The sequence below is a fragment of the Diorhabda carinulata genome, chromosome 3, assembly GCF_026250575.1.
Source record: "Diorhabda carinulata isolate Delta chromosome 3, icDioCari1.1, whole genome shotgun sequence".
In the NCBI taxonomy this organism is placed as follows: Eukaryota; Metazoa; Arthropoda; class Insecta; order Coleoptera; family Chrysomelidae; genus Diorhabda; species Diorhabda carinulata.
This window is the reverse complement of record NC_079462.1, coordinates 31,462,120-31,484,995: the sequence shown is the minus strand read 5'-3', so window position 1 is coordinate 31,484,995 and position 22,876 is coordinate 31,462,120. Positions and strand designations below refer to the sequence as shown.

Below are 22,876 nucleotides of genomic sequence, written 5' to 3'. Positions count from 1 at the left end.
TATGGTAATTTGATACTTCGATATTCTGTTTAAAAAAGATGCACAAATGGTTAATACTCAAATAGATGTTAGTGGTATGAAGTTTTTTAAAAAACCAACGTTTTTACTACAGGGAAAATAGAAAAAAGTTCTAAATATTCATATTATACGAATCATTTTAGTACTTGCTATCTCCGTAAAGGAGAAAATAGATCAGAATATTGTGACAAGATGATATTTATATAGGGTATTTCGGAATATCACTCCAATCTCTCGGGAAATGATTCTATATATAAATTTAAGGGAAAAAGGGAAATAATAGGAAGCCATATTGAATGTCTCGGGTCTGAAATTGTCAATAATTAAAAATATAGCTTAAAGTTAAAATATTATTACAATTCAATAATTTTCACACATCATTATCTTCAGAATTAAATTTTTTTTAAGTTTTATTTGAACTCTTAATGCATTTATGGGGCATTTAACGAAGTTCTTTTACTCCAAACGTAAAAAAGTGTACAGATCTGAGTCATTCAATATGACTTCCTATTATTTCTCTTTTTTTCTTTACATTTACCTATAGAATCATTTCCCGAGAGATTAGAGTGCTATTCCGAAACACCATGTATATTATAAAACTACTCAAAAAGGGAAATTGATCAATGAAGATTTACCTTTATTTATAAAACTGTATAGAAATAACCTGGTCAAAAAGTTACTATCATTTATTACCTATGTTATAGAGTGATTTTAATTTTGAGTTCAATTCGATTCTTACCTCTCCTAAACACTGTCCAACGTCGAGTATGTGCTGGAGTTCGCCGCCTGCGGCTAATTCTAATACCAAAACCATTTCGGTGACGGATTCATATACTTCGTGTAGCCTTATCACTCTATTGGTTGATTTGCATTGCATTAAAACGGCTATTTCGTGAACGATTTCCTTCATTTGGTCCTGATTTCTTCGTCGTTTTTTCACAAATTTCGCCGCGTAAGCCGTTCCCGTTTTTTTGTGTACCGCACGCCAAACAGTTGCATATTTTCCCCTGAAATAAACATTTTACAATTAATTTTGGTTACTTTTACGTATATAAAAGTGAAATTATATTTAACGACCTACAAATGAAATATACATATGAATTAATACTTTAGTTGATCTTTTTAATAATTGTAACTTGATAGTTTTTGTCATTTTCCTTATCAATCAATTTAATAATTTTTGTTAATAGTTCGTATCACTTTCGAGATTTTTATCGAAAATGACTTTATTTTAATAAAATAGTATGACCATTTTTACTAACGTATCCATAAATACTATGTGTGATTAAAATAAATTTGTAAGTTGAAGAAATAAAATTATTTTAATTGAAATAATTGTCTATGTTTTATAACAAAATTCTTTTATTGTTGTTACATATAATGAAGAAAGAATTACTACTATTATCATAATTTATGGTAAATTATACCATAGAAAATTAGATTCCTTATGTAGGACAGTCAATTCCGGGATTAAGAGACTAAAGACGGTTGCAGAGACTAACGTTACCAATTACACATACAGACTCACACACACTATCATACACAAACACACACATAATGTACTAGGTGGTTGTTCTCCTTTGTAACCAAGAACAGTTGTCAAGGTCATTCGAGGCCGAAGAAATCGAAGCATTGTTGCCGTATATACATCTGTCGTAAGTTTTAAAAATTCACCTGTCTGTTGATGCGTCAAGTCCAACATGAAAAGTATAGATACTAATAATGCATTTAATTCAAATTTTCCAGTACAAAATATTGGAGCATAAATCCCAACAACTATTTTTTTGCATGTAGAATGATAAGTGATAACGCAGTCAGTTGTTGACCGTCGTTCAAGTTGGAAGAGCGCGCTTGCATAAATATAACCATTCTCTGATGAAAAAATATTATGGAATGTTACAGAGAATTAGTGAAAGCCCTTGGATAGCCCTACCATACCGTATATGGTAGGTACTGTCAAGAAAGCCGATGGACGCTACTGGAATCATCGCACCGTTCACGGGATATTGCGTAATGAGCTACGTTGTGGTAGGATAGTATTTGAAGAGTTATAACTACTTTTCTGTTATATCCCATCATATATTTTAATCGGAGAATGGCAATTTCATGAAGCACACAGCTTCACACAGGTTAATTCCATCTCGCACGATGGTTATCACCAGTTGACTGATTTCACAGTCGTCGCTGCGCTATTACCAGCTATCACGTAGCCTTCTGTTATTCACACTATGCATTTAGAACTTCCACAGAACATATATTCTCAAACCTAATAATTAAAATTAGCAGCGTAATGTATATTTTTATTTATTTAGTAAATCCAATTATAAACAAAGTTTCAAGTAATATACGCCATAATAATATCTAGTAATGTTTAATTATTTTAGATATTATGAGATAAATTTTTGTTATATCCACTTTTTTTTAAATACCAACAATAAAAATTAGGCGTTGGCAACACTGACCGAAGAGAACCGTCCGCGTGCCAACCGTCGATGAAATGACTAGAGACCGGTTGCGTTCGCATAAATGATGAACTTTTTCGAGTTTCATCGCAAAAATACCATTAGGAAGGTATTCACGACACACACGATCATCGTGACCATTTTTTCTTACCCCGTTTTTCACCATGTTTTTCGTATTTTTTACAGGGTGTACCGTTTATAATTTTTTAATGAATTTACAAAAATTTTGCTTTTACAAACTAACGTCTTCAACAATTATGACAATCTAGAATATTTAGCTTTTAAAAAATGGGACATACAATTTGTTTATTTACCAATGTTGATAAAGAAAAACATTGTACTACACCTGAAAAATGCAAAGATGCCTAAATGTATCATTTCCATGGCAAAAATTCATAAATTGGCTCTGCGCAACAGAGACTATTTTTTGAAAGATATGCTTCAATAGCACACTAAACCGGCTGTAGAACTTTTCAGCTAGCACCTTTGCAGTTGTATCAACTTCCTAGTTTAGGATTAGGTGTTTCTGATTATAATATAAATAGAGTAATCAATTGACACTAAAATGTCTTTATGTAAGGTATTAGTTTTCGGAACGCGATCGAAAATTCTCATACTTTAGACACCACTTCCAATTTTCTTTGTGTAGCCTTCCGGAAGTACCGCAATTTTCCGATATGTTGGTTCTTATCCATGACAAGATCATCATTGGAATATTTATTCTGTCAGCAATATAAAAGATTTGAGGAGAGGTTTCAATGAACCAGATTATGAAGATCTTAAGCCAGAATGTTTGTCTTTTTCAATATATTCAGCTTGCAGAATGGCTTGGAGCAATGTATATCTGAATTCGTTTCGCATTGTGTGGCCGAAATACTGTACTTTGCCAGTTTTTATGGTTATCATTACTTCTCGTTCTTTTCCATTCTTTTGAGGACTTATTCTTCATTTGTTACTCAAACACATTTCGAATGCCTCGAATAATTTTTTGCTCAAATCTTCGTTCAGATCCATAATTCAACTCAATAACCATTATTATTGGTAACTGAGGAATTTCAAGTAATGAGCGTTATGAATCATAATTTTCTGGATGCCGAATATTATGAGAAATAAATGGATAAACAGTAATGCATCGCCCTGTACTTAATTTTCTTGTTTGTGGTCGGCCGATTTGCTGTCATTATACGAATATAACAGGATGCATTCTTCGATTACTCGATAGGCATACAAATTAGTGTAAATGAGTATTAAGCGAGGTAGTTGGGGGTCTTTGAACACTATATCGGTAAAATGAGGAAGTTCTAAACCGAACGAAACGGGATTTTTACTTAACGTAATACGATGGGGTTGAAGCCCTTGGGAATTGTCGTAATATATTGAGAGATACCGAAGTGAAGAAGCTGTAGGATGCGAACGGAATATAGAATACTGTTGTACAATTTTTCAATAATATGAAAAACTTTACGAAACTGATAAATAATATTTTAAATATTATCAAAACACTATACGAATGAAATTATTAAACATCTGTTAATTATTGAATCAAATTTTTTTAAAGCTTAGAAATTGTGTAAACAAAAAAATATCAAAATAAGTTTGTGATAACACACACTAGGTATCTCAAATATTCAGTCGATTTTGAGCGATCACTTATAAGTGAGGAATTTAAATAAGATGAGATGAAGAAAAAGTTCTTTTACATCTAAAAATGCAAGTATGTCTAAATGTATGTATTTCCATGGAAAAAATTCATGAAATTGGCCCTACGGAATGCTCACCCATCCGCCCTATTCTCCAGATTTAGTCTCGAGTGACTATTCCATCTTGCTGAACGTAAACAAAAGATTTGACGAAAAGATATTTGATACAATTAAAATAATATATATTTTGTTCAATTCGCCAAATCTCATAAAAATCGTTCTGTCTGATTATAAACATTATAGTTAATTTTCGAGAGCATTTTATACATTACTATTTAAATGGTTCTCAGTTTGAAATAAGCGCTATATAATAAAAACAATGAACCAAAACTTATATCAGGTTAACTGCCCATTTAATCGATTGATGGTAAAATAAAATATACAATAAAACCCACATTGAGAATCATTTCGAAATTGGCTCGTATCCCAAGCGAAATCTCCGAACCATTACCTCTCCCAATTAGACGTGCATGTTTTGGAATGTGTCAGGCCGTGGCCTCCTCCGATTGCCAAATACCGCAAGCGCGAATACCTGAACAAGCGCCAAAATACCTGCTGACAACACTTCTCGGCATTTTTGTTATTTAGTTGCATGCTGTCGGTAGCAATGATTTTCGTTCCCTGTTTTCAATTTCATAATAAAAAAATCATGTGATTCAGTGGCACAGAAAAATCATTACAGGCAGGATCGTATGAAACACTAATTTAATAAAAAGAAGTACATGGTGGACACTTTAAAACACACTAGAATTCGTTACATAGAAAAAAGTGAAACGAAACGGGGCACATTAAAAGCACAATATGGAAATATTTTTTTTAATAGATTAGAATACAATAAAACGCGCGATATAAAATTGGGTATATTTTGTAGAGAAAAATTAACATCTTATAAGGAAAAACTCTAATAATATGAAAATTGAATAATAATGGGAAAGAATAAAATAAAAAAAATAAATTATACGCAAAAGTAATTGATATGAGGTGTGTCTGAGAGATTCTCATTGGATTTAAGTTACAAAATTTTGATAAGGTTGATTTTGGATGGCCATGACATAACATTCATTTCCTCAACAGGGATGGGGTTAAAATATCTTTAATTTCGCGTATGTATGCGAGTTAGGTTCCATTATGTGAGGTATTCCTAGGTGTATGAAAAATGTCTCGTTAAAAACTATTAAATGGGTAATGGGTTTAGCTGTGATATTCTCTACCTTTGGCTATTTAGTTGAGGTGGCATTTCGGGATGTGACATACACTTACTACAGTTTTGTAAACATTTTGAAATATTTTTTAGTACGAAAGACGACCCAAGCGTTCACGTTTCACGTTTAACTCGCTCAAATCGTTTGTAACTAGTATCTAGATGAAACGTGTAACTAATTATATCTCTAAGGGTGAAGTTTTCGTTGTACACCCTGTATATGTACAATAAGAATTATGGCTTACGATTACGTATATGCATAACTCCCCATTTGAAACAGATGCAGTTTTAACGGCACTCAATAACCATTTATTCATTTATTACGAAATCGTCGACAGATTCTGGGCAAGACATTTCACCTATTTACCTAATCAATTTGAATGTTTGTCTTCGGTCCAACCTGGCGAGATGAAAACGTACGTCAATAAACGTTATAAATAAGTATAGGTGCATATATTTATCAGAAATATCGTCACTTGTCCTGACCCCAATATTATATTTATACCTTCATCTCTAAACTAGTTTCAAGTGACAACTGGAGAAGCAGTTCCATTGGATGATTGTTGCGGGTAGGTGGATTTGATAGATGGAATGTTTAATGTTACTAATACTAGCATATGAGATATATAGGCAAAACAATGCAAATTTAAATATATAAATGAAATGTTTGCAAGAAAATTAGAGCTACAACTAGATCTAAAATGAAGATTGTTAGAGAGAAGAAAAAATAACATGAATAAGGTTGAGGACTTTCTTCTTTAATAATCATTTGTCAGAACTTTATCGTTTTTTTACTCCAGAAATGATTAATACAATTCACGCCTTTCTTCTTAGCAATCGTCGAATGAAAGTACATTAAATAAGCTAATGTACATAGATATGCAATACTCTGCATAAATAAGGTGCCACCATTGCTTGATTCTAATAACTTTATGACCACAGTGTTCAGGATTCCAAAGATTAAATCTCTATTTATTATTTAAAAAAAAAAGGTAACTGGCCAATATTATGCCATTTGACTTTCTAAATTAAGAAGAACGACCGCATTTGTTGAAGAAATAAGCTTTGTTCCATCACGACAAAGCACCTGCTTATTTATCCACTAGTGTTGCAAAAAAAATAGTCGAGCTAAGGGTGTGGGGACAAAAAATCCCTACATTTTTGACAGCTTAGCAGTAAAATAGGCGTTAACTGAAAATGTTATAAATTGTTTCTCGTAATTTTGCAATTATCAAATATTCCAATTATAAACATTACGTCTTTGTTAAAAGTTTAGTTTCAAGTATCTAAAAGAAAACGAAATTAAATAATTGCCAAGTTTTATGAACAAAATCAAAATCAGAATAAATCGTTGGAAATAGCCAGACAAACAATTTACGATACATATCTGTAAAAAAATAGTATTTCTTTAGTTTTGATATGGTTTTATTTTATTTATCTGTGGATTATGATGTCTATGATAGATCTGTCATGGATGTCACAAATGTCACTGTCACAAGTGTCAATGATGTCTATGATAGATCTGTCATGGATGTGACAAATGTCACTGTCACAAGTGTCAATTTTGATTGATTAGAATAAGATAATAGAGTTTAATTAATGTAGGTTAAGAAATATTGATTATTTAAGAATGATTTGAAGAAATAAACATTAAATGTCGTTTCTTTGTTTTTTAGAGAAACACAAGTGTTTAATTCAATTAATTTGAAAATCATCTTATATATCTATAAAGAAGAGAGAAGCTTTAGTTAAAGCGACTCACGGAAAACTGTCAGTTTAAGAAAATTGGACAGAAAATTCTAAAAGAATAGAATTTTGTTAAAAAAATCAAGAAAATAGGCGCTCAAATATTCTGAGAAGCAACATATGGAAAAAAAGAGACAACGAGTTATTATTCTCAGAAAGGCGAGGAAATAAATTCAGGCGACAATTCAAAAGACAAAAACTCCAACTCGAAGTTGTTATTATGGTTGACGATATCTTTTCGTGGTCGTTCTTCAGCATACATTTGTGCTTCTGGAAATTCTGTAACCGCCAAAATGTATGAAAAAGATTGTGTTAGATCTAGATGCAGAAAATTATGGCTAGATATGGCAACTGCTCATTAAGCAAAGAACATTGTTCCTACTGTACTTCAACTAATGCCAATTGAACGTTTTTGACCAAATTTGCAACGAAACGTATATTCTGAAGGTTGGGAAGCAGCTACACATGAAGAATTAAAAAAGAGAATTTTAAACAAAGTCCCGCAAACGCCAGATTCAGTATTTCGTTTTATTAAAAAGACAAAAATTAGGAAAGCGAGGCGACTAGATGCTGATTCGGTTATAATAAAATGTGTGTAATTACAGTGTAGTAACTATTGTTTTCTAGAATAAAATGCAAATAATTAAATTGAAACAATATGTCCGGATTTTTTGACTACCCTCAAATTACGATTTATTGCCTTAACCTCCATAAACATCGGGTCTGTTTCTTTTCGGTTACTTTTAGTAAAAAATCGATTGTTCCTTCTTAGGTAGGAAGTAATATACAAAATATGTGATTTATCTAAACATTCATAAAACCAAAAAGATCATTGGACTTCTTACAGTTGTATCTAATTTTCTACGGAGACTTTTCCCTTTTTAATTTGTATTAAATAGTGGAATGTAGTAAGCGTATGTTGTTGAAATCGTAATTTTTATTACTTGATGTTTTACTAACTTGGGGAAACGCTTCGTCATAATTTAGTTGCAGAAAGTAAAAAATAAATACAAAAACTCATCCAATAAAGATTTTATATTCTTTATGTTATTAAGTATTTTTTTTTCGTGCGTACCTTCAAGCTTTCAAAATGAATAAGTGTTGATCTTTCTCTATAACTATAACTCTATAACACTACGGTGATGCTTAGTGTATTGATGTAATTTACTACAATTACTATATACGCTGCAAATACAAAACATAACGTAAAATAATGATTCCTTTTTTCTTCAATTTCTTTACAAATCTTCAACGTTTATGTACATAATTTCTTGTCTATTACAAATGAAAAAATTATCTATAAATAAATTGTTCGAACGTTAATATGTACACAGAGCCGGAATGGCGATTCACTGAAACATTTTTGAAAAATTAAAACAAACAACAAATGGAAAGCTTGGAAAATTTGATCGCTTAATCAGGCGAATGAATCTTTAAATCAACAATTAAATATTAAATAATAAAAAATTCCAATACCATACTATGGTGGAGATGTAGTAATTTTGAAAACAGATCGTTTTTGATTTGTGAGTTATTTGGCCCGTGCGACCACGTCTCCCTTATTACGAGATTTCACACTACACGTTTTCTGCCAAAACGTCTTTATTCCATTTTTGACATTGACATTGCTAATTCTGAAAGTCTTCCATTAATGGATTCATAGTTGTGATAAGTGCATTAGCCAAGGGTGGTACTTTAAAGTAAATTAATATAGATTTTATGTATTTACTTTGTTTCATACAGAATAATTCATTACAAAATGAATTAATGGATGTAATATAGAATATATATAAAAAAACACCCTGAAAACTGCTTAAAACCTTATAATAAGACTTTGAGCAACTTTAAAAGCAAACCTAATACCCTAGGGCATAAAATGACAATTAACTGCAACAATTAGATACATCAGATCGATATTTGGTAAATTTTATGTACTTTCCACTTTATTTTTTTAAAACATTATTCATTGTATTTTTGTACCACTCCTCGTAAGACCGGTTGTCTTATACTATGTGTTATATATTATCTATCGGTATTGGAATGTTGGGTATATTTTATATTTAATGGTAATGAAATAATAAAAGAGCATTTTTGATGCGTCAGTCTCGAAGGCATACTTTGTTGAACTTCATATATACATATTAATTACGTCCCTAATAAATTCTAAAATAAATGCGAGAGATAAAAAGTTAGCTAAGCAAAGATGAATAAACTCAACCCAACCAGAAATTGTTCAATAAGGTCATCACAAATCAACGATAGTTCTTGTTTAATTTCCGTAATATAAATGTGAGCGCCAACATTTAGTCTATGTCAAAATTCTTTGCCGCATTCTAATCTGAATCTCTTAAAATAATAATTGAAAGGCTGTAGACTTAATGTCGGTTGAAAATAAATCATCCGATTTAGAAAAATCATGTTCTCAGTTATTCATGAATCCGATATGACCAAAAATATATTGTAGTGAATTTTATATCACTTTTTCACTTTCTTCATCGTACGTTAGGACTTAGTCACGTGTTTGCATCAATGGTTGGCTAGTTGCAGCTGGGATAATGAAGACCAGCTTTCATACCATCTTGTAGGTGGTCGGGATGTATTCGATTTTACTTCCTTAGCAATCATTGCCAACTTGTTAACTGACATTCTGTCCACGTGGTCTCTCCATTCCCTTCGCCGATTCCTCGGCCATCTCACTACATCCTGGACATCACATTCTCCCTTATTTCCTCATTTCTCTCGTGGTAGAGTATAAGCAGTTTATTGATAGAGACTGTCTTTGTAAAGGCAGATCATCAGGTTATCTGTGGGTGTCCAATAAAGACATAAAGGACATTCGCCAAATTTAATATTTCTTCGAAATCTGTCAGGCGTGTTTAGCGTATGAAATCATGGAGATTTCAATAACTACAAGCTTTACATGAAGGTGACAAAAAACTTGTTGAGGTTTGTGAGTTTATCTTAAGCCAGTGTGGGAAATGATTAAGGAAATTTCTATTTCTTCTTCTTCTATCGGAAACAGATTCAAATAACTACATTGGGATCTGAGAATGTGAATGAGTTTTTAAATGGTAAACATCCTTAGATGTGGATAGTGATATAACATGAATCCGTGTTATATCACTGTCTACAAGGTCCTCCGACCTTACTGTTTGTGATTTTATTGGGAGGTTTGTTTAGTGTTACTATTCCTTCCATACCAACAACTGGAGAACCGTATTAAAGAAGCTACTGATCAATCAGTCAAGACATGTTAGGTAAGATGTGGATATTTCAGTGTACCTACAGGGATCCGAATTGAGCAGCACCTATAAACTTTATTATATAGTAAATTTGAATTATAAAAAAGTTATTCTTATATCTATATCTACTTCACAATGTTTATTTATTTGTAGAAAATAAGTTGGGTGTAAAGACTTTCAATTTCTGATGAGAAGACGTTGTGTAGCAGATGGTTTTGTTAGACTAAGGGAGGTTATTGAAAATTTTTAATAGTAGTTCGTACATTACGGTTCTGGATTTTGTATCGAAGTAGCACCACCAATCAGCATTCCATCGCAGAATAATCGTATGAATTACTCAGTTGGAGTCAACCCCCCGTTAAATACGAATCGGCTAGTCTTTATTCTAAGCGCTTGAATGTTATTGCTTCGTGAGTTTCTACACTTAATCCTCTCGGCGCGGTATTTAATATCGTTTTCTAGAATTATTTGACATTTTACAGCATAAAGTAAAATATAGTCTGCACCACTAATACTATTAATGTTATTTATTATAAGCAGTTAAAATTTGCAGTATAGTATAGACAAACATTTTAATTAATATTATAATCAATTTTTTTCTGAAACTAACAATGAAACCATCGATTGCTTTGTTTATGATTTATTGCTACTTTTAAATTTGTTCGTGTTTTTTATTGAAAATTGTGTGAGATTAATGAATATTTGAGAAAGGCGTTTTCGCAGGCGGATGAGCGGACAGCAATGAGTCTAAATCTATTATATCGAATCAGATCAATAATAATATATAATTTATAGTTTATTCAACAATATATATGCTACAATCAAAAACAACGATTTAATCTTAAATATGATGAGTGAAACAGAGTACAAATAAATCTACAAACTTGAAACAAACAAAATTGAAAAAGGAGTTGACACAAACAGCATGAACAGTCAGAAAGGTGTTTTTAATGTCTATCAGACTGTAGCATGCACTAAAAGGCAAAAAAAGTAGCACGATCTTTGTACCTAGAAAAAGTGAAGATTATCAGGACGTTATGAACGCAAATCGCGTCGAAATGTGTTTGTTTCTGTTCTAAAATATATCAAAAATTGTTTATTATTGTAATAAATAACACTTAGCATAATAGTCGTTGAAGAAGACGTATTCCCACTTCAACCAATCAAAAATCTGAAATGCAACAATAGCTACGGGTGTGGATACTATAATACTGCAATTTAATGGCGATTAATAAACTACTTTGAGCGAATTACATTCAAAACAATCCCAAATAAAACTTATTTGGGAACAGACAAGTTACAAGCCATAATGTTATATTCAAAACTACAAACATGGAGCGTTTTCTAATCTAATTGCGTTCGAAAAATCTTACATAGGAATTAGATTTTTGTGGGAACTTATAATACTAGCTATAAATAAAAAGGGGCAGATTATATATTTTAGAATAGTATAAAATTATTTGGTTCCCTTTGCCAATGGTTTTGGGATTCGATGTTTTTTATGCCAATAATGTGGTTGGATAATTTAACTACTAGTCTGTTGGACTATTGTCCATTATTATGTAACAAACTTCAAAAGACACGTAAATAATTTTGAAAACAGTCGTACTATTCTTCATTTTGAACGAAGCGACTTTTGTTATGTTTGAAAAAATGGATAAAAAGACAGTTCGCGTATTAATACCATTAAATCCAAGGCTTGGCTTTATAAACATTATTCGTACTCTGCCCCAGGAAAGTCAACCATTAAGAAGTGGTTGGGAGGGAAAATGAGCACCGAGGACTATGCACAAAAGAGACTTATATATTCACAGAATATATAAATATGTGAAGCTGATTGAAAAAATTGAGATCCTAAAGATATCAAGCAATCGAGAATGAATATTTGGGTATGCGGAAGCTCTATTCAAAGTGGGTGCGCGCAAGGTCACAATCGACCAAAAACAACAAGAAAATGATGATTCTGAGCACTATTTGGAACTATTCAATATATGTAAACCCCAAATTTTTACGTCGATATATCATAATGAATAAAACACGACTTTGTCATTTCACACTGGAGTTCAATGGAGAGTAAACCGAATGGATTGCACATGATGAATCGACTAATAAGCGATAAAAAGTCAGTTGTAAATCAGCGCATCGTATTGTATTCATCGCAGAAATTGGAGAAGAAGAAAATACTGTTTCTTCAAGACAATGCACCTTGTCAAAAATTGCTTCCACATTCACTGTAGTCTCAAGATCTGGCCTCCAATTAATTTTTACTGTTTTCATACCACCTCAATAGGATGCTCGTTGGACGAGGAGGTTTTGACCGAAACTGAAACTTATTTTGAAGCCAAAGATAACGTATCTAACTTAGAAAACGATTAATATTTCGACCAAATTCTGATGTTTCAAGACTGCATCTAGCCAGTCAAAAGTTCTCAGGTTGGTAGATTTGATGAAGTATGAATAAGTAAAATAAAAGTTGTCAAGGAAAATTAATCTACAGCAAAAAATAATAACGGATTTGAAATATTAACATCTATTTTGTTAGAGAATAGAGTTAAATGTTTCTTCACTTCCTACGTGCATGCTTGATACTTTCGTCACTTTTTATAAACTTTGATCGATAGTGATTGCTATAACAAACGCCTTCGCTGTAATTTTCAATATTAAAAAGGAGGCGAGAAATGTATTTAAGGAAGATATTAAGATCAGATAACAATTTAGCCGTAATTTCCTCGAAATTCCCTTGAGGCTACGCAAATCGTCGAAATTGGTGTAATTCATATTCGTTTGCTTCAGGTTTATGTATTGGTGTAATTGAAGAATTATCCGATCGGTCGATAAGAGTTAAATTATTGCAGGTACTAATGTTCTCAATGAGTTACTTCCTCTACAATTTCAATATTAATGAAATTGAATTGAGCTTAAACGTTTGTATCGACCAATGCATCTTGTTTTCAAGAGAAAAAAAAAATAATGAAACTAGAAGGCGAAAGACTCAATTACTAACGATGGTAAAAATTATAATTAGACACAGTTTCAAAAATTTTGTCGAGATTCTATTTCTTTTACTTAAAATTGATTTACTGTCTAATGTTTTGTCTGAACAAATAAACTGCATAATACAAATGCGTTGTACTATCAGCAAGTATTATACTAACTTACAGCAAAGTTAGAGTGAAGAAACCAAGTAAAAACGGTTACATTGGGTTGAGAAATTAGTGTTGTCTGAACAAGATAATGCACCAAGTTGAAATCGCTAAAATTAGATACAGTTTGAATCGCCACATCATGCCGTTCATTCGCCAGATTTAGCCCACTTGGGTTATTTTCAAACTTGTAAAAAGGCTCAGTGGTCAAAGTTTTTCAACAATGAAGAAGTTGTGTCGGCTATTTTGAGGAATAATATAGTTCTTTTATCATAAAAGGGTCATCAAACTCATCGAACAATGAATTTTTTTTCAAAATCTTGATGTTTCAGGTATAATGTTTCTTCTAATAATAGTGAAGATATTTTTCATACTTTTGAGCACTTCCTCAATGTACAAATGATCCTAGTTACAATAATGGAGAGAAGTAAATTCTCTTTCCGAGCCTTTTTCTCTTCCACTATTTCCCAATCTCAACTTCATGTGAAAGTAATGATCGATTCGTTTAGAGTCGGTTCTATTCTCAGAAAACAAGGGGCCAAGTTAGGGCTCTCATTAAATGAGTACTTTTGCCTATACTTTTCTTTCTAAACTCAAATTACTTCCAAATATCAAAATATAAATCATTAAACTTGGTTTATTTGAATTTTCCATCCCGATTTGATCAAAAAAATAGCATTACAATTGTGATTTCAAACAATATCTATACATTGTTTTATACTTTTATATCTCCCATTGAGTTTTTCAATTTGAATGGAAAGACGTAATCAAATGGATGGAGAAAAAACTGTTTCAGTGAACCCTTATCAGATTTTGGAACGGATTAATCAAGACCTCTATTTGAAACGTAGATATAATTATTTGCGCAGCTCTAGTATTTATAATTGATGAATTATCCTCATCTTCCAAAATCTTCAGTCTTTTGATTAGGATCATGTTTGGAACATACTCTTTGAATACCTGACGCGTTCGAATAAATCCTTTTAAGGGCACCAATGGCAAACACTTCAGTGAGGATATTTCTTAAAATTAATTAGAATTCTGAAGATTTTTATTTCTTTGGATATGCAGTTTTCTAATTAAAAGTGCAAATGGTCCTATACTAGACATGGTATGACCAAACACATCACCGAGTACCAGTGGCAGACAGTCTGTTAATATTGCAACTTTGGGGAAGGGCTAATTTTTTTCTACTCGGGATATTTTCCATGAAATTTTCCTCAAAGGGTGATTCTTGGTATATTAAACTGTTTACGTAGGTATATCATTTTCGCAGGCAGATAGAGAGATGAATAAATTTGCTCTTTGCTCCATGCCAAACTTAAAAAGTCGATATAACTGATACGAATCAAAATATGTGTACCTAAAGTTGGCGTACCGCTCATTTTCAAAAAAAAAAAGTAACTTTGATTTCAAGTCCCGCAGTTTAATGGTTTCTACCCTAAGTCACAGAAAACTAAATATATTGAGTATTTGAAATTTAAGAATCTGTATTTAACAGTACCGTAGTGAAGTCACGATTTACCTGACATCAAACCCAAACATCTCTGATTTTCTCCATTAAATCGCGGAAAGTCAGTTGTTTAACGCGGAAAATGATAGTTTTCTTATTGTTGAGGATCAAACTAGAAAGTGTTGGCTATAGGTTAGGTACATCGTCTGGCATCATTTTCAGAAAAACGTTGAAGAAACTGAACTATTGAATGTGGAAACCTTTCTTTTTTCCTATCATATAAACTTTGAAATCCAATATCTTGTACTTTCTTATTACTGTTGATACTGGTTTCTATGTATACTACCATTCAAAACCTCTCATGGCATATGTTTAAGAAAAACAACGTGATAAGTTCGGTGTGTGGTAGACGGGTTATAAAATTAGAATTATGGAAAAAACTCATTGAGGCGCCAGTCTAAAATTAATCTCTATAATATGAAAAAAGTGTAGTGCAACAAATTTTTAGATTTCTAGAAATAATAATTGACGCCTTTATAATTAGGTGCCAATGGCATTTGTCATCGCACTTTTAATTATATAATTATATATCTTGTCGACTGCGGCTAAAAATAATAATTCAATTCGTAGGCGTATGAAATTCTAAATTATTTCCTATTAAATTGAAAGGACGCTTGAAAATTTCTTCTTCGGATTACCCATTTAACATTCATAACCGTTTTGCCAACACACTTTAGCTGCAATAACTGCATACGATACGTTCTTATGTAAGGGTCAAGGGTCAATTGGGGCCAAAGTGTCTAGTTATGACTTCTTAACTGATTTCTACTTATTAAGGAAGGAAAATAATTCGTAAGTTATTGTTTTTCTCGCCTATTATATTATTTGCTTGTAATCGTTTAAATTTCTCTATTAGATAATGGATCCTTCTTCAGTAATAAGTGGTTCATACAACCAATAATTCTTATGATTAATATTAAGCACAAATCTGCGCTATATAATTGGATATTTACCACTAAATTCTCATTTACGACATGTAAAATCTAGTGTTCAAAAAACTATCTACTGTTAGAAACAGCAATGACAAGTCTGGACCCGTTTCGTCTTGTCAGTCTGCTGTATCCACAGAAGAAACATCTATATATTATGAAAACTGCTTGTGGCACGAACTATTGACATTAAAATCAAACTCATTCTTAAGGTTATGTTTATCGTTTTCGATTTTGAGGGCTTAGTCCATGTCCAAATAGGTTTAAGTATTGTCTTGTATACCATTAGCTAATTCTCGATGGATAGTTGGAACATAGTTGTCTAAGTTCAATTCCAAGCTGTTTTCTTTTAGTGAACACGTGTTTTCTCCAAGTAAGTCTCCTATCAAAATGGTTTCCAGAAATTTGACTTTCTCTTTGTGGCATTTCATGGAAGACAGTTTCCTTATTTGTTTGTGAATATCACGTGGATCGATTTAGACCCATTTTTATTAATCTATTTGTTTGAAGGTGAATTTAATAAGTATATAAGATACAGAAGCGCGTTCAAAACATTACTTTGGAAAACACCTGCGTCGATTAGATGTATTGTTGAGTATTTCTCTTAGTAGTTACTATGGTATATCGATCTTTAAGGTAGGATTTGAGAATGGGAAAATAATTCAACTAGAGACACCATAATTACATTCTAGTTAAGGTCTAATTGTCTCACGCAAAAGATTGTTCGACGTCATATGGGACAGGAATGGAAACAATGGAACGAAATAAACTTTTCACAATTTATAATGTTCAGTTATGTCAAAAACGTAATTATTAATTGACTGGGATTCTTGAGGAATTAAATTGATCCCAGTTAATGCTAAATATTGAACCTACATCGCTTACTCGTATTCCATCTATAACCTATAACACTGATAGATTGATTTCTGTTTTTTATATGTCAACGGTAGCATACACTAGTAAATACTACACAGTATTCCATTAAAATATTAAGCAGAATATAAGACATTTACGTACGACGATTTATGCATCTTATTATCCGTAATTCATTTAAAACGACCTTTAGCAATATTTATCGTGTTTGGCACGTCAATTGTTTTTAGTACCGATCGAAAAAATAAACTAGACAAAGTACATACAAGGAAACACATAGTTCACGATTTCAAACGGCACACTCCGATTACTTATGCCGTTTGTTCGTGGATTTGATTATGGGTGTGTCTACTCAAACTAAGAGCGGTGTTGTCTTTATGTTAGTACGTAGCGAATCGTAACCTTCGACATAAAATCCGTTAAGATAGTCAATGTTTCGTGTCACGTCTCTGACCTATTACTGACCTCTCTAGAACGAACAGTTTCATCACCGGAATCATTAAGGAAGAGGGGAAAACTTGAGGTAAACCATTTTTGAATGATTAAATGCACCACAATGCAATATGAAAGTAGAATAAAGTCATTTGTTTGAGAAGATTTCGCCTTGTTAATTCGATTATTTCAATTACAGACGGATGTTAAGGAAAACTCTTATTTAGGGTATGAGATTTTCTTCATAAAGTTGCCAGTTAGGTAGTAGTCATTTGTAGAGTACCGAAAACTCACGAGTAATCGTCGATTAACATGATACCTGACGAACTACATGGATGTGAAAAACGTGTTATCGTCTTGTACCTCATCGTAAGGATATTGTACGAAATGGTGAAACTATGCTTTAAACCTAGTCTCCCTGAGACTAGATGTAAAGCATGGTGTCGATCTAATGCATAACCTCCACTTTTTGGAAAACGAACTCATTATTCACAAGGAATTTCTACCTGAGGGAACAACGATGTACAATTATGACTTGTTTCATGCTTCCAGTTGGATCCTCCTCTTTCCACGAGTGAAAGTGCCTTTGAAAGAAAATAGATTTGACGATATTTTTGACATCAAACGATACGTGAACTGGAGTATTGTCATAAAGGAAGCGCACACCACGGTTGATTTCACCTCGTCTCTTTATTGATAATTTTATGACGCGACTGCCTTAGTAAATCAAAGTAATATGTTGCTTTCATTGTTGTTGTATTTGATTCCTTAAAGTTAGTCAAAATGATACCTTCGTAGTCGCAAAATATGGTAGCCATAACTTTTGTGATGCTCTTCGTGACCTTTTGGCTCGAGCTCTCCTATGTGATGCCACTCTATGGATTCTCTTTTGGATGTCGCATCAAAGTAAAAGTCCTTAGTTTCATCACTTGTTACAATTACACTTTTTTGCCCTTGCTGCAAAGCTCTAAAAATCGCTTACAAAATTCTTCTCGACGCTGGGCACATTCCTTACAATAATTTTTGTCATATAAGGTCATTAGAACATTTGTTCTGAAAATTCCGGTCTATACCTACTGCAACTTTTTATTTGTTTTCAGGCGTCAATTACTTTCTTCAACTAATTTTATGTTTTCTGGAGTAGTAACCGTCACATGACCTTCCGCACGTGAGTCATCTTCTAATGATTCTCGTCCTCTGCGAAGCGACATTTTTTTATTATCGAAAATAATGTACAAAGTCATCGTAGACATTCTAATTTTTTCAAAATAACTTGACCGAGTGGTGGTTCCAGCTCCACCATAATAAAATCGATGGAGACAGCAAGTTGAATCTTTGTGTAAAGCTTGTTGAGACTTACAGACGCTTACATAAAGATGTAAAGTATGAAAAATGTGGGGTAAACATAAAAAGGGTATACTTAGCAGCGATTATTGTGATGTATCTATATCCATCAGTTGGCATTTATTTCTTGAAGTGATGATGAAAAGCGATGGGGGTGTTTCTACCGCTCCTGACTAAATTCAAGAATCGGTGCTGTGAGAGACTGCTAATTCTCTTAAATAGAAACATAATGAAATATTAAATATATTGCTATCAGAAAGAAGTTGAATAACTGCATATTAAACTGATTGTTAAGAGCAATGGTCTCAAGAATATAGGGAAAGGGTGATTATGAACGCTTACGAATGAGAATTCCGTTATACTGTATGGGGTTGTTATAAAAAGAAATGGAATATCAATATTTCATATGAAGATAATCATAACAATTCCTGCGATAATAAAATAATATATCAGTTCTTCTTTTTTTGTAAACGACATCAGGAAGACGTAGCAGCTAAAGTATGCTTTTCATAAGAAGTACTGTTATTTAACGCCGGGTTACGGATGATTTTTTTAATGTGATTTGTACGTGTCTGTTGCACAGTTATTAACGTAGTAATTAAACTGCCGCCGCAACACAGAAGTCGCTTACTTGCGATATAATTACTCAACGCTAATCATCATTACTTTAAATTTTTTCTGTTTAATCAGTAGCTAGGATTACTTATAAAAATATAATATTAAAATAAAAATCTTTGTGGTCCACTCCGAATTCCACAATCGTAAAAATACTCCATATTGCATAACTGTCATACTAGAATGTTACAAGCCGTTTTAGATTTAATTTAGGAGTTCTATACTTCAAACTCATAATGTTTGTCAACAAATGCATGACTCAAAGACCCATTATATTTGAATCTAGGGGATATACATTCGTGAGCAAAAAAATCGACTCAAGTCGCACGCTCAAGCAAAAAATCTGAAGCTTCTATTGTTTTCTCTGATTTTAGCAATTCAAAGACATTAGTCTCAGCTTTAACCTATCAATATTTATCGTTCCCTCCCAGGCCCTAATAACAGCTTCCAATCGCTTTATCATGGATCGAATAAATTCCTTTACTCGAAGCTATCTCATTCTTTGTCGTTTTGAAGTTCGATTTCTTAGCTGGTACAGGATTTCCAGCTCGAACTTCTCATAAATGCTCGATAGGATTCAAATCCGGACTACGCGCTGGCCAATCTAGAGGGGCAATTTCGAAATCCTGTAATTTCTAATATACGGAACCTGCAGTATGTGGACGGGCATTGTCCTGCATTAAGATGAAATTATCACTGATGTAACTGGTGTCTATGTTCATCAATTTTTGCTTTCATTCAAATTTTCAAGCTAACACTATTAGCTTTAAGATTTTTCTGAGAAAAATACGATTTAGTGTTAGGTTTTTTTGTAAGCGACTATCACCAAGTCGATATTTTTAGTCTCGAGTATATATTTCGAAAAAAATTGTATATGAAAAATCATTTAATAATTAGTTTATTATAACTGTACGTATTTAATTAGTTTTGATTGAATAACTCATTAAAACATACTACAAGAAAATGTCTCATCAATCTTCATCATATTTCAACCCCTTTTTCTAATTTTTCCATATAAATTGAGTCCAATTAATATCAACGTTATCATGATTACGAATAACGCAACTGGAAATTCTAGCAACGACATTCCACGACATATTTTCTTTTTTTTTTTCAAACATCTTTATCAAAATTATTTTATCTTATATTAGAAATAACTAGTTATATTGGTTAAGAAGCTGCCACAATAAATAAAAAACTAATCCAAATCAGTTAGACACACGTCTCTTGAGAATTAATTATTACATAACGTGAATTATCTCGAATTTAGTAACGTGCTGAGGTAACGCAAAAAAGCAACTTGTAATGTAACCAATACAGACGAGTTATGTTTTTTAAACACCACATACAAAATATTCATCACAAATATGAGAGGCCTGCAGAAATAATTGCTGCTTTGGGCTAACCAGCACTGATATCGTCAGTGTCTGCAGTGTTTTCGTAGCAAGCAAATTTTTCTTTAATTTTTAATCCAATTATCATCTTTAATTGTTACATCTTCTCGGTGGACTTCCAAGAAGTAGAAAGATGGAATCAACCAAAAGTCGTAGTTCATTTCGTGGAGTATGAGATCGAGACTACGGAATCAGATCACTTCTTAGATGAATCTTGACAATGGCCTCATATTTACAAATCGAAAAAATATATGCGGCGATTTTTAAAATCAAAGTAACCAAATCCTTTCCATCAAGAAACAAAATTTAACGGTAGTCATTAAAAACCCCATGAGTCAACTGACAATTATTTTCTTGCGTTAAAAACGTGCCATGATTCAAAAACTTTTCATAAAAAGTTAGATTGTAAAAATAATCTGTTAATTTCTATAAAAAAACGTGTTGCGGTCTCGTGAAGTGGATGAGCTAATAATGACGCGACGTTTCAAGCATACATCAGACGTCGTCGTCGGGAAGAAGTGTCGTCTAGACGCGATGCATCGATGAGTTCATTGAAGCGATGTTCGACGTCCGTACTGGCACACGATCAAAAGACTATCTTGAGAGCAGAACGGATCATAACATTCACACAAAATTATTCAAAATTTGTTGTACAGTGTAATAATCATATTTTCCAGAAAATGAACGACTAGCGTCGAAATTTATGAAAGTTTCACATTAACTCAGTTTGATTCATATATATTGGAAATAAAAATATAAAATTCAGAAGTTATTTAGCGATTTTAACCATGTTTGTTATTGTCAAATCATAAAACATTCTACTTCGAGAGAATATTTCAAATATTTATTACGATTTTTAAAACTTACTATGATGTTTTCTCATAGTCGAAAATTGTGCATAAAAATATGTCTACGCCACTGTTAGAATGCATTCAAATTAGTCCAGTTAACAGAGGATTCCACTTTACAAAAGGTGGGGTAGAAGATTTAATTTTTTTTTTCCTTTTAATGGGTTTAAAAAGTAAAATTTCAAAAATGTGACTAAATCTGGGCTCGATTGGTAGCCGAAAAACCTCGAATTTTCGGACATTTTTCAGTTTTTTTCGCAATATCTCGAAAAGGAGTGGTTCTAGCAAAATACAGTACCTATACGCCTTCTTTTGTGTGTGTTATTGCGACTTTTTTGATTTTATTTTTGTCCAATAAGGTTCTCCAGACCCCCTTCTCCAAACTCTCCAAATTGATAACTGACGAGGAATGAGTAGGCATATCGAAACCCTCACAGTCCAATGCAATGTGAGAAAAAGCACTTCAACCTATTCGCCGAGTTTTCGCATTGTTTTAAAGCTTCATCAGGGTCTAAAGTCAATACAGTGAAACAAAATTATGGTGCTTAGCAGAAAATTCGAAATATGCGTTATTGTTATGAAAATGAAGTAGAATAATCTCTAAATTTTCTGTGAACCCTCCCATCACAAAATTAATCACCAACTAAAAGAATAAAGGAAACAAGAGAGTGAAATTTATAGGGAATTTAATGCTTTACAACTTTGTATAGGGACTGTTTTTTGCTAGAACCACTCCTTTTCGAAATATTGCGAAGGAACCGAAAAATGTCCGAAAATTTCGAGGTTTTTCAGCTACCAAAAGTTGAGCCTAGCCCAGATTTAGTGAAATTTTACTTTTTAAACCCATTAAAACGAAATAAAAAATCTTCTACCCCACCTTTTGTAAGATGAACCCCCTTTTTGGTCCCTGGGAACTGGACTAAATAGCTATCACCAAAATTTTACTAATAGTGTGTTCCAAAAAAGGTGATAGATAGAAAACTGAAAAATATTTGGAGTTTGCTCAGTAAAAAATTTTTGTGATATAAGAGTTGAAGTCAAAATGTATAGAACTCAAGGGAGGCTAGAAATAATTAACAGATTTTTTCTATTAAAAAAAAGGACACGCCCTCGTATATTCTAAAAACTCAATTAAATTTTGTTGATTTTATCTAAGGATTAAACTTTGTTTTTCATTTTCATTGCAGTTCAAAATATATCTAGATCATTATATTCAATTTTATATTGTGGATTTTTCAAAATAAAAGACCTAACAAATTTGAGTAAATAATAAGGCCCTTTGTTGTAATGCAAATAATGTTTATTATAAACAAATCGTCAATAAAAATTCTCTATAAACGAGTAACGAATGAAAATACCTGCCCTTAAAATTACAGCGAGTGTTATTTCCGTAAAGGATGTGGAAACCATCATCGC

General features: G+C 32.4%; 1 protein-coding gene across 3 annotated transcripts in view; it reads right to left on the bottom strand.

The window, feature by feature from the left end:
• The window catches only part of LOC130892060 (death-associated protein kinase related-like), a 214,341-nt gene that overhangs the window by 4,753 nt on the left and 186,712 nt on the right, over positions 1-22,876 (bottom strand). For 2 of the 3 annotated variants that reach the window (XM_057797276.1, XM_057797277.1), the window contains exon 2: positions 758-1,025. In XM_057797276.1, the coding sequence (XP_057653259.1) occupies positions 758-1,025 (268 nt within the window). Of the gene's footprint in view, positions 1-757; positions 1,026-1,445; positions 1,570-22,876 lie in introns of those variants that run through there. The other variant, XM_057797278.1, reaches the window with a different exon arrangement.